General features: G+C 34.2%; 1 protein-coding gene across 1 annotated transcript; it reads right to left on the bottom strand.

Annotated features, from left to right (window-relative positions):
• Window positions 1–2,939: 2,939 nt before the first annotated feature.
• Window positions 2,940–4,793, bottom strand: LOC146748979 (uncharacterized). The gene is made up of 3 exons (XM_085505810.1): window positions 4,668–4,793; window positions 4,151–4,352; window positions 2,940–3,154 (listed from the first exon to the last, which is right to left on the bottom strand). The coding sequence occupies exons 1-3, from the start codon at window positions 4,791–4,793 to the stop codon at window positions 2,940–2,942; spliced, it is 543 nt and encodes a 180-aa protein (XP_085361936.1).
• Between the last annotated feature and the right edge of the window lie 9,376 nt (window positions 4,794–14,169).

Raw genomic sequence — 14,169 nt, 5'->3', positions numbered from 1 at the left:
GCATGCTGGAGACTTGTGATCTAATAATTGAACGACTACCCATTGAATCTAGTCCTGATATATTACCATCATGGGAAACCTTATCTAGAAGCTTGCTGTATTTTGTAGAATTCTGGGAAAATAGTTTTCAGAAGATGACACGTGCCAATCAAAATGCAATTGGTCCAGTTAATGTAGTTTTGGATGAAAGTTCAAACCAAAGAGACAGGGGAAGACCAAGGCTAGATATTGATAAAGCCCAGATAGAAAGCTTGTTTGGAATTGGTTTTTCTCTGAGTACAATTTCAAAAATGTTGCTTTGTAGTCGTACCACGCTGTGGCGAAGATGTCAAGAGTTTGGCATATGTCAGTTGAAATACAGTAACATCACAGATGCTGAGTTAGAGGATGTAATGGAAGAACTGGTGCACGAGTATCCAAACTCTGGACTGGTTATGCTGAAAGGTGTTCTCAAAAGCAGAGGGCTACATATACAGAGGGAAAGGATCAGACATGCCATGGTTACAGTCAGTCCAGTTAATGTTGCACTTAGACGAATGACTGTAATTCGTAGAAGACAATATTCTGTGCCTGGGCCTAATGCGCTGTGGCATATTGATGGCCACCATGCACTTATTCGATGGAGGTTAGTCATTCATGGTGGCATTGATGGGTATTCAAGAATGATAACCTATTTAAGCTGTGCTTCCAACAATAGAGCAGAAACTGTTGCTAATCTTTTCAGAGAATCTATTGACAAGTATGGAATGCCATCACGTGTTCGATCAGACAAAGGTCTGGAAAATGTTGAAGTTGCACGAATGATGGTAAGAGAGAGAGGTGTTGGTAGAGGTAGCCACATTGCTGGCCGTAGTGTACACAACCAAAGAATTGAGAGATTATGGCGGGACGTATTTACCCATGTTGTACACACATTTTATTGGTTATTTTATGATATGGAAGGAACCCATGACTTGGATCCAGCTTCCCAGATTGATGTCTATGCTCTACACTATGTTTATTTACCCAGAATTAACAACATGTTGAGTGAATGGGCAGCTGGTTGTAACTGTCATGCTTTACGTACTGAACATAATCTTTCTCCAAATCAGATGTGGTCTGCAGGTATGGTGTCGTCAGCTAACTCTCAGCAGACGGGCGTTTCTTCATTTTGGAATATTGATCACGATGCTGATGGATGCATGTATGGAGTAGATCGAAACGGACCAGGGCCAAATACATTTGATGAGGGAGATATTGCAATACCGGAAATAGACCTGCCACTTACAGAAGAACAAATTAATGATCTAACTGACAATTTTGATCCAACTGATGTCAGTGACTGTTATGGAAAAGATATATATTTGAGAGTGAAGAACCATTTAATCACCATTCTGTATTTTCAACCTTAGGGTTTCTATACTTTGCATTTGGTGCTTCTCATGTGCATATAAAATCAAAGGTAGCTTTGAAGGTATTTGGAGGCATGAATAAAGATTACTGTATTTATTACTATATTAGTAACACATTTTCATAACACATAAAGCATTGTGTTTATTGCATGAAATCATTGAAATATATTTATTTTTACCAAAAATTTGTCTTTGCCCATTATTTATGTGCTTCTCATATTACCATGGTTTAACAATTATGAATATTTAATGAAAAAATGACCATATATGATGACTTAATATTTTGGTTATATATCTTGTCAGAATTATAGCACTGTTTGCATGTCCCTATCTACAACAGTACTTAGTACATTACAGTTATACATATTAAGAAACAAACAGGAAACTAATAACAGGTAATTAATATCCATGGTTTCAATCAGATCTGTGGATTAACTAAAAGCACCTATGTACCTAGTTTTAATAAAATTTGATGAAAGGTACTCGAAATATTTGGAGCACCACTAAATTGGTTAATTTATGCAAATTAGGTAATCAGTAAGGACAAAATTTAACCCTAAACTGAACATTTATATGGCTTATCCTTACGCTTCTACATGTATCAAGTTTCATTGAATCTGATGAGTGGTTGAGCTGTTGGTTAAAATATTAATTTTACTACTGGCTAATTTATATGCCAATTAGGTTTATATTCATGTATTTCAACCCAAAACTAATCAGGTCTGTGCATTATCCCATTAAATCCATGTACCAAGCACCATTGAAATCTATTTAATAGTATATTAAAAAAATGGTCATTATTATACATGGGTTTTAAACAAAAACTAATTAACACTGTATTATCCCAAAACATCTATATACCAAGTTTCATTGAAATCTGTGAAAAGTGAAGATAATTAAAATCAGTTAATTTATATGCAAATAAGGTAATTTATATGCATTGAATTCAACCAGAAACTAATCAAGTTTATTCGGATTTAGCCCCACTTGACAATACATCGTCATAATAATGACCTCTTCAACACATTTGCATGTGGTCTTTGTATTGTAATTAGGTGTGTCAGCAGTCTTTCTTTTCTCGTGACCAGTGGCCATTAGTGGAACAGTATTTCCCAAATAGTACTGGTATTGTATTTCTTCATTTTTGGAGCTTCATGCATTTTATATTTATATACTAGTATGGTAGTTTTAAAGTTTGTATTTGTTTTTTTTTTAACAAATGTTTTATTATAAACAGAATCACTAGTACTGTTATTTTCTGTATTACATAACTTTTAATTTCTTTCTGTGAAAGGAGTCTCATAGCTTCAGGCATGCTTGTATGTATACACACAGTCAAACAAAAACAAAGACATGTGAAATATATTTATCTCAATTTTATTTAACACAACTTTTAACATGGTAACTAATCAGCCATATTATTTATTCAAGTCAAAAAAAATGATGTGTAAATGAAATTGTTGTTAGCTTTTTGTGACTAAGACACATCTGCAAGATAGTAACTGACAGAAAACAATTGAATATCCCGAATAATTTTGCAACACTAAGTTAAATTAAACCAAAATTGGTCTCTCTTATGGCCAACAACATAATCGATTTGAATTGCTCATAATCTGATGTAACTGGCAATGTCAGTGTATTTAGACATGTTGCTGACTTTGGAAATCGTTCTTTATGGAAGTTGACATATAATGAATCATCCAATGGTAGCATGGACCAGCCTGTCCAAAATCGTACAAGTTGCTTCAAATCGCAATTCTTGTCTGCAACAACAAACAAGGATACACACAATGTCAGTAAATTACAACATTAATAAACATGGGGTTGTGAACAGTTCGACAAAAAGACTATTACATGCAAGTTACATGACAAATCTATTTTTCAATCATTTGAATCTGTATGGCCATCCCAACCAATATGAAAGTCATGGTTTGAACCATGTTTGGCTCACTTTATCATAGAATTGTCTATCAGCTCCAAAATTTCAAACCATCAAGTTTGGGATATATTTTTGATATATATTATTTGGCTTTTATTTGGCCCAAACTGCATGATGACGTACATGAAATCAAAGAAATCTTTGAAAAAACTCACATGCTGAGAGCATTAGAGGCACATTAAAAATGAATTTGAAATTACTTGTACTTGAGATGTTGATGGGAAAGCTGAAAAACTAATTATGCACATCAGAAAATTAATATGAAATGATTTGAGTGTAAAACTAACAAGGTCTGCACAATGTAACCAAGTTTTATTGAAATGTGATTAGAACCAAAAAATTATGAATTATTATGCTAATTGGAGAATTAATATGAACAGATTTGAGCCCAAAACTAATCAGGTTTCTATATAGAGCATCTTTGTACCAAGTGGCATTGGGATGGAATAATTAGTATGAAAGTTGAAAATTGGTTAATTATGCAAATTAAATGATTATTATGCATAAATATTTACCAAAAACTAATTGGTGTCTGCATAGATTCATTGAAATGTGATGATCAGTACTCAAAATATCAGTGGAACAGTCATGTGAGAGCTAAAAATTAGTTAATTATCATGCAAATTATGTAATTAATATGCAGGGATTTTCACCCCAAAGTAATAAAATCTGTGCATAATTTCAGGGCATTTATATACCAAGTTTCATCAAAAACCGGTGTATGGTTCTTGAGTTATTAGTAGAACAGCAGACACACATACATACAGACACACACACACACACACATGGGAGTAAAAAATTCAACAATTGAAGAACAAACCTCTTAAAAACTTCTCAAAGATCCCCTTCATTTCTAGTTCTTCTTCTTCATACTTTATCAAGGCCAAAATATCATCTGTATTTACAGCTTTACAAGAAATTGATGGAAATACCAGTTTTAAGGCTGATGAATTGTTTTTTAAAAATGTAATCAACCTTACTTCTTGCATTCCATCTTTTAGTTGATTTATGGAAACCATCTGCTGTCAATTACCTTAAAAATATAACGTATTGCTGATTAGATAAGGAATATTATGTAGCATTTTTTTTATTTCTTCACCAATGTTTGTATACAGAACTTGGTAGAAAGAATGTCAGGTCTGCTTATTAGTCCATGTATATTTGGGTTCTGTCCATCATCATACTCGCTTAATGCATGACTTGCACTGTTTACTCACCAAAAGTAACAACTACCCTGAGGCACTATAACACTTGAATCCATACTTTACACACACAACTGATCAATGATTCATCGTTGATTTACTGACAAACCAACTAACAACTGGCAACATACATACCTGGTGAACAAGCAATCTGTGAATAATCCATGCTATATTATTTTTACACATAAACGGTAAAGATGCCTGATCAAGCAGTGGTTGACATCTCACTCTTAATTCATCAGGTATAACTTTAGTTGGCATGTCAGCCTCATCAATCATCTAATAAGGGTAACAACAAGATATTTTTTCATAATAATATCAATATAAACTTTTCACAAAAACTAGCAAACTGTCGGCTGAGATAGCTCCGCTGTTATCAATGAACATTTCAATTTCAGAACCGAAGATATCATTAGAAAATGAACAATATGTATAGTAAAGCAGTCTGACTTGCTGTTTTCAACAAAAATTCGAAAAATATAACTTTTTATCAAAACCAGATAACTGAAGAACGATATCTTCACAAAATGAACAAATCTGAGAGAGGTCTACCTGAGGTACCTATATATATATATATTATCAAAACAATCAGACTTGCGGTTTTTAACAAGTAGATGAAAATATCACTTTTTACCAAAAATAACAAAAATATTCACCAAAAATTGAGAATTTAAGATTTTGACATGATATGAACAAATCTGAGAGAGAACCACCCAAGGAACCTTCCTAGAAACTTTCACAGCTATATATTTTGTTTTTAAGAAGTTGAAAATGTAAAGTTGACGACGACGTCGCCGCCAACTGGCAATCAGTAATACTACAAGCTCCGCTCAACTTCGTTCAGAGCGGAGCTGAAAAAAGGAATTCATCTTGTCTTACAAAAAAGAATAAGTTGCATACCGCAATTATGATTTCACGAACATCCAAGTCTGGTACATCATCGATGCATATATTTGTACCACAATCACCATTAATCATATAGCTAGTTATCGCTGGTGATATACCATATACAATGGGCAAACCATTTAAAATTCCGTGGCCAATCATCCTGCCAGTGACTTTCATAATTTCATTCTCAAGAACTGCTGAGTTAGTCGTTGGAACCAGATGGTTGTCCTGACCATCAAAAAGGCGTGTTTTACTAACACCTAAAAGAGAATGAAATCACCATACAGATAGTGATATTATTGCACACACAAAACAGCTCTGGAATTTGACAACACCCATGGAAAACTCCATACCAGTTTTTATTGAATGTGAACAGCAGAGCCACAAACTTGCCATGTTTAATTGAATTAGGGAGGTACCCTCTTACAATACAGGGTATAAAACAATTGATCAAATATTGGATGAGAGTTCAAGAAATGCCTGAAAATACATTAGTATACGAAGCATACAAGCTAGGTACATGTATAAAGATGCATGACTCTGGCACTCAAAACTGGGTATCTGGTGTGAAAAGTAATATCTGGAAAGATTGACAAATTAAATACAGAAATGATGTTATTGAAAACATTACAGAAAAACTTAAAATGCAATTCCAGAAAAAAAGTAAAGAATGCATGTTTGATGATGATAAGGGCGTGCATCACAAAAACAAATTGAGAACATACAGAGAAATAAAAACTGATTTTTCTTTTGAGAAATACCTCCAAATAATTAAAAATCCACTATATCGTGCTGCAATGACTAAACTTAGAGTAAGTGCCCACCGTTTACAGATCGAATCAGGCAGATACAAAAACATCTCCATCTCTGATAGAAAATGCCCTGTTTGTGATCATGGAGAAATTGAAGATGAGAAACATTTCCTGTTTACATGCCAGCTATATGACAAAGAAAGAACCAGCCTTTTTACTAAACATAAAATGCATGGAGAGACATTAATAAACATCTTAAATAATAAAAACGATCACATAATTAAAGACATCTCAAAACATATTACTTGCTTTATGCTTAGAGAGCAGAAAATCAAACAATAACTTCAGTACCAGCTGCCTCAAAAACACACAAATTTAAATTTATTTACATTATGCATTGTATTACAATTATTCATTTACTATTTCTTATTTTGAGATATGTATTTACTTAATTTATTTACAGTATTTTTAGTATTTCCTTTTATTTGTTTTTGTCTTTCTTTTTTATTACATGTATCTGACTTTATTGTATTTTATGTCAAGATCTCAAATGGGATACGATAGCAATAAAGATTTACTTACTTACACTTACAGACATTGTGCTATGTTATAATCAGTACTTTTAGAAACACCATAAACTAATTGCAGATTAATCTACATATTACAACATGTACATGTACAACTGTCAATCTATAATCTCAAAGAAAGCTTTAAAAAGGCTTTTCAGAAAACTTCAGAAAAATATCTGGCCATGTAAACACTATGTCTAATTTTTTTGGGATTCTGAGACATGTAAAAGTAGGTCAAAGTTCAATTCCAATTTTGAGAAAAATTGGTACCATAGTGTCCCTTCCAGCAAGAATCAGAGTCACAATTCTTAGATTAAAACCAGCTTTTTGCTATCTGTGTTGAAATGTTGAACTAATTTTTTCACTTTATCTATCAGTCAGGTCCTCAGTACCAAATTGACCAGTTGTATCGGTATCGTATGTTGTATGCTAGTGCATTGTGAGTTTCTTATAAAGACCCAGTCTCAAAATTTACCCAAACAAGCCTTAAAAATGAATTAAAACATTTGAAAAAAATAACTAATTGAGCATGGAATTGAACCAAAACCTTTTTCAATATAAATAATGGCCAAAACATTTTCAAGATTTTGTATTTGTATTGCGATTACGAACTTTGTTTGTACCTGTCTGTAAATTACTTAGAATTAACTTTCTGTTCCATTCACGTATCATTAATTAGCAGTGTGCCTATACTGTGGAACTAACCTGTCAATAAATCAGGCAAATGAAACCCATGTGATAATCGATCACTCAGAATGTCAAACAATTCTCTCAAAGGGCCAAGTCCAACTCCCAATTCACCTATTAAAAACATTGATACAAGACAAAAAATGTAGTGAATATCAAATACGAATGAAATGAAATGAAAACAATCAACACAATTTGCAATACCTTTTGAAACTGAATAATGGGATATCTTAACTTACCTACAAACCGAACCTTCAATGGGGATGACATATTTATGGATCCTTTGTATAGGCTTATTAGGTTTATATCAATATCCTCATCATCTCTTTCAATCAAAAATTTGGTTGATTTAGCTTTGTCATCTTTCTGAATTCGCCTGTAAAATGATAATGCCTGTATTGGGTCATCTGAAATAAATAAAACAATGTACCAATACTGTTAAAATACTGTTAAATGTTACTGTACAGTGACATAGTGCTAGTATATTTGCAGGAACATATTATGTGTAATAACACTATGCTGGGCAATTCATAAGAGAGTGTTTTCATCTTCATTTTTGTTTTGTGTACATTGATCACATATTCTAGAATTAACTACAATCTGTTTATGTCTGTTTCAATTTTAAAACAATGATTACTAACTCTGGTTAAAGTCATATGGAGTTGAACATCATGCACTCAATCTATCAAAACTTAGATAGTGACCATTACAATGTGTGTTACACTAACATGGCCATCAACAAGGCTGATACAATATTTTGATATAAATATTGGAAATTAGATTTTAAAGAAAGCTCAAATATGTTTTAAATGTATTGGAAATAAATGAATTACTAGTATCATGATATTGACATTTCTGCTTGCTCTAAATTTGACATGTTCACTTATCCTCCCTACCGAGTTTTGAGCTATCAATTCATTGCAAATTATTTTTAGAATGTTTAGAGAACACTCTAATGAAGAATCTTAGCACAGACTTTCAATAAAATTCAATTACATTCAGGTTACATTCATGAGTACACTCATTGACACCAGAGGCACAATCCATGATATACATATTATGTGTATTCCAACCAGATGTTGCACTGTTACATTCATAAATCCCAACAGTTGAAAGGGTTTAGATAAAATCAACACCTAGTAATCATGTTTCAACAAACAAATACTAGTATTGATGAATCATGCAAATAAAACACTGCATTTAATAGGTGTGTCAAAAAAACATACCTGCAAGTTTCATATTCACTGTCCCATAGTGATCAATATCATCATCACTATCATCAGAAACTACAATATCAGGAACTTCACCAGAGGCTACAAAATAGAAGTACATGATACAACAACCACAAACAAAACTAAAGCATGTTGGCAGATGCAACTTCACTTGTTTAGATCGAAAGTACTTGACTCTCAACAGGAGTTTATAATAGAAATAATCTGTCAAATTTACAGCAGACACAGCCAAAATTTGTGACTCACTTCCACTGGCACATACTATGGCTAGGTTGCTAAACTCAAAATAAACATGGTCTATAGGCCTTCTCATGAACAAACATGTTGTTTGATTTATTATTTCCAAACTGACCACAGAGAAAATACAACCTAAGTTATAACCTGACTGACAATATGTTGTTTGCCAGGTTACGGTATCCTGAATTTTTTTTATGGGTTATCCACTTACTTGTCACATCTAACAAGAAATTTGCCACTCTGTCCATGTCTCCCCGTTGATCCTCAAGTAATTTCCTGATCTTCATTATTGGCATATCTGGAAATGCACTATTTAATGTCAACAATTTTTCCTAAGATAGAAGAGATGGATATTTACCTTCTGACTTCCAGTTATCAAGCAAATAATGTACTAGTAGCCAGAAACAACCACTGGCTTTAACCAAAATTGACTCACAAACTACAGCTTTAAAACAGGCTTAATTTCTGAATTTTCTTAGCAGAAATGAACACACATTGTATCACAATATATGCTACGTTCACATAACAGCATTTATCGAGCCAGCAAAAATGGCCGTGTGAACATAGCAATAAAGAGCTATGTGATTATTGGTTAGTCAAGCCCAACAATAGTTCTTCTAAAAGTTGTAGACAGCTGGCTCTCATGTGATAATTGTAAGTGGACAAGGAAGCAATTTCTATCGCCAAGGCTACTAAAATGGACAACATGATCAGACACTTAGTTTTATACATGCATACTTTCATGTACTAGTTTTTATATGTACTTAAATACTGGCTAACAATAAATAAATTATGTACTATATCAATATAGTATAGATAAATACCTGCGATATAAATGGATCAGGCATATCAGAAGTACCAGGTATGGCAGTTGTACCAGGTATGGCAGATGTACCAGGTATAGCAGATGTACCAGGTGGAGCAGATGTACCAGGTATGGCAGATGTACCAGGTATGGCAGTTGTACCAGGTATGGCAGATGTACCAGGTATGGCAGATGTACCAGGTATAGCAGATGTACCAGGTGGAGCAGATGTACAATGTATGGCAGTTGTACCAGGTATGACAGATGTACCAAACATGGCAGATGTACCAGGTATGACAGATGTACCAGTTAGAGCAGATGTACCAGTTAGAGCAGATGTACCAGGTATGGCAGATAGGGCAGATTTACCAGGTAGAGCAGATGTACCAGGTAGAGCAGATGTACCAGTTAGAGCAGATGTACCAGGTATGGCAGATGTACAAGTTAGAGCAGATGTACCAGGTATGGCAGATGTACCAAGTAGGGAAGATGTACCAGGTAGAGCAGATGAACCAGTTAGAGCAGATGTACCAGGTATGGCAGATGTACCAGGTAGAGCAGATGTACCAGGTGGAGCAGATGTACAAGGTATGGCAGATGTACCAGGTATGGCAGATGTACCAGGTAGAGCAGATGTACCAGGTAGAGCAGATGTACCAGGTAGAGCAGATGTACTAAGTAAAGCGGATGTACCAGGTAGAGCAGATGTACCAGGTATGGCAGATGTACCAGGTATGACAGGTATAGCAGATGCATCAGGTACAGCAGGTGTACCAGGCATAGCAGATGGACCAGGAATGACAGATGGACCAGGGATGGCAGAAGCACAAGAGATAACAGATGTACCAGAAGTATCAGTAGATGTAGATGGGTCGATAGTAGATGTTTCAGACTGACTATGTGGCTTCTACCGGTACAAACATAAACATGTATGATGAAATCCAATAAACATGAACAAAAGTAATTAGTGACTTTAGAATTCTTACATCTTAGATGCTATTAACTTATAATAGCATACATATTAATTAACTATGTCAAACCAATATAACACACTAACCACTATCTCATTTATCTGCTCGTCATTCATCTTTTTGTTCCCATCAGGTTGTTCTTCCTCATCACTGTTTATCTGAAAAAACACATGCACAGAAAAAAATCAGTGGCAATACAAATTGTCATTATGACATTGTATTTGTTATTATAATTGGTACATAACAATCTACACTGCATGAAATTAATCTATACAGAGATATATTTTAAAAACTACTGGTATATTTCCTTACACTGAAAACCCTGAAATCCTTCTTTAGTTGCACATACACACTGCCAGTGGGATATACTTTGGTGATACCTTTACCATCTAGCTTTGGGTGTCCATCAATAGTACGTATTTTGCGGTTAATTACACGTGTGAAGGAAAAATCAGAGGAAACAACACAAGAAAAATCTGTAAATGAATTACATTTCAATCTCAGTTGCTCAACTATTTCCTCCCTGATTTCAGATTCACTAAAATCATGTTTAAACACCATCATTCCATCAAATAATATTTTGTCTTCGGTCACTTTTCTATCATAGTCATCATCATCATCTGTGTCTACTGGACATGCTAATGCAATAAGACGCTTCTGCTCTTCTTTCACAGATGCAAAACTTTTTGGGGGCTGAGATGATTTTGTCTCTGCCTTTACGGAAGCCTTTCTTTCTTTTTACACCACTTTCAAAACTACACTTTAATTTATCAATGGCTTTATTGGCCATCAAACCTGCTTCTGTTGCACGGCATGACACAGACTCTCGTCTTCTAAATATATTTGAAACCTCTCTTTCAATTTCTCCTTTTTCTTCATTTTCTAGAGAAAAATTATCAAAGTTGTCAGAGAAGAATACATAATTCAGACCAGTTTCAATGTAAACAGTCCTTGCACAGTTGATTGACAAGAATGAAGATCACCCACCTACAAAAGCTCTACACCTCTCAATAATTTTTAATCTTTTTCCGATGGTAACCCCCATCTTTAGCCAGTCGTCGGCTGTCAATGAAGACACCATTTCTGGGGTTATCTGTAAATAAAATTTTGTATTAAACGTAATGTATTGCAATATAACTGCATCAAACATCTCAGCATCCTAAGTAGTACTCTTTATTTCTAGTTTTGTGAACTAGCTGAAAATTAAAGTAGAGCATGACTGAATGATGTTTGTGACTTTATTTCATATCTATACTTATTTCGTATCTAAAATTTTTATGATGAATTTTTGACTCCCTTCAAATGGGTGCAAGTCCTGAAATCTTCCTTCTGAAAGAAAGTTGGCAAACTTTTGAGAAATGCAAGAAGCATTTACATGTTTTTGCATGTGTTACTGGTTAAAATCAACCATTCCAGCCTTGTCAGTGGATAAAATTGCAAAATTTGAACATGTCATCAACTGTATTTTAGGCACGTTTGATGGCACCACAGTGTGCACGTTGATTATTGATCAAGCATTGTTTTAATATGCTAAATACTATCCCAATATTTAAACATAATCTGACTATGCTTTTCATTGTTTGACAGTCACTAAAAACATGACAGGAACTATGCCATTGACAATGACTTGTTGTATTTATGTATCTGTGTGAGGTAAATAAATATAGTTGAACAATAATATTGTTTATTGAAATACTGGTATTGAAATACCCCAAAAGTCATGATTACTCAACAAACAGTTTATTTGGAGGGAAGGGGTTAAATCACCATGGAAAATCAAACCACTCATCAATTACAATGAGCGAGTTAACTGCACCTCATTTTGATTTTGAATATGATTGCTACCATTCATTCAGATTTATAAAAATGTATATTAATGAGGCATTTATAACATCGCCAGCTTTATGACATTGACTGTTGACACCCCTTGTTTGATAATGTAAATTAAAAACAACAGTCTAAATCTACAGAAAAACCGTGCCCATGTCAGTCGTTAATACTTTTAAATTAAAGAAATTATTTGTTTTTGATGAGTTAAAATCTGGTAAAAATAATAACATTTTGATTATAATTCTACTCTCATCGGAATCGCCGTGACTAAAATTGGGATTATACACGTCTGCTTCAAAAACACAGAAAGCACAGTCACTTGTTTCCTATAACAAGTCTTTTATTAACAATCGGACTATAGTCTATTTTTATGCGTAGTAGGGGCTGTACGGACCTCCGATTGTTAATAAAAGACTTGTTATAGGCATGGAGCTTTCTAGCTCCATGTTATAGGTAACAAGTGACTGTAACAGAAACAACGTACATCTTGTCCCGATGTCCGGACAGTTCTTCTGTACGCAGTTCTTTCGCTCGTGACCAAAACGAAATTACGCCTGATACGTAAAGTATAACTAGTAACTAGTAAAAAAATCGACATTCCCTTACCTCTTCCTTAATAAAATGGGATAGGAGAGATCCCATCCCAAGTTCTTTCAAAATCGGCTCCATTCAGAAACGCGCGCTGCAAACAATGGCCCAACAAGACGAGCAGCGCCACTTGTGGCAGCACAATGATTAGATTTACAAATATTATTTCCGGGTTAAAGATTGAGACACCTTAACTTTATGTGCAATAATTAGCTCCCTAGAAAATTTCTATCGCTATCGAATTTTTGTTAGCGCTATCGATTTTTGTTAGCGCTCTCGATTTTTTCAGCACTATCGAATCCAAGTTTAGCTGGAGCCATATTATTAACGTTACCAATGGAGCTTAGCATGTTCGATAATTTTAACTCATACCAATGAAAATTTAGCGTGCACCAATGAAAATTTAGCGTTGTCGAATACAAATTCAGCATACCCAAATGAGTTTTATCGTGCACGAAATAAAAATAGCGTCCTCGATTTAATCTAGCCATTTTTGAAACACTTGGACGACCATATAGCTGACATCCACTATAGCCGAGCGCAAGAGGGAGTTGTGCATTAAAAATACGTTCAAATTTTTAAACATTCTATAAACTTAAATTATCAAAATAACCAGCACGACTGTCTGCTATAAAGGTGTTACATTTCAATAATAAAAATACAAAAATTACTTTATGTCTTTTCCATGTTTGTTTCGGAACCAAAAAAAATGCACTTAACAAGCTTGTTAGCTCAAGTAGTCTCCCATGCAATTACGAGGCACGCCCTATTGATCTTATCTTTTGTGACAGGTCCATCACATGATCACTCGACTACTGGGATCATTTGAATTTTATTCCAATAGGCGGCCATTTAATGTTTGAAAGTGTTTCGAATTGTCATTCGTATCACGTGTGTCTATCGTAAGTTGACCTATGACCTATCTATGCTTCGAAAGTCAGTACGTTAGTAAACGGCCATTTACGACATATTAATTCACTTTTCCTAACATTTAACTAAGGGTGTCGATAATATAACAACATAGGTCACATTTCCATGTAATTTTGCTAACTTTGCAACCACTTTTCACTACTTTGTA

The sequence above is a fragment of the Saccoglossus kowalevskii genome, chromosome 2, assembly GCF_978046115.1.
Source record: "Saccoglossus kowalevskii chromosome 2, keSacKowa6.1, whole genome shotgun sequence".
NCBI lineage: Eukaryota > Metazoa > Hemichordata > Enteropneusta > Harrimaniidae > Saccoglossus > Saccoglossus kowalevskii.
The sequence above is the reverse complement of the archived record's forward strand: the minus strand, read 5'-3'. Positions and strand labels throughout refer to the sequence as shown.

Excerpts from the sequence above, each read along its gene's own strand:
- LOC146748979 (XM_085505810.1), bottom strand. The coding sequence starts at position 4,793 with ATGCCAACTAAAGTTATACCTGATGAATTAAGAGTGAGATGTCAACCA. Across the intron at positions 4,353-4,667 it reads ACAGATTGCTTGTTCACCAG|CAGATGGTTTCCATAAATCA; the intron begins GTATGTATGTTG and ends GGTAATTGACAG. Across the intron at positions 3,155-4,150 it reads CTTTGAGAAGTTTTTAAGAG|ACAAGAATTGCGATTTGAAG; the intron begins GTTTGTTCTTCA and ends TTGTTGTTGCAG.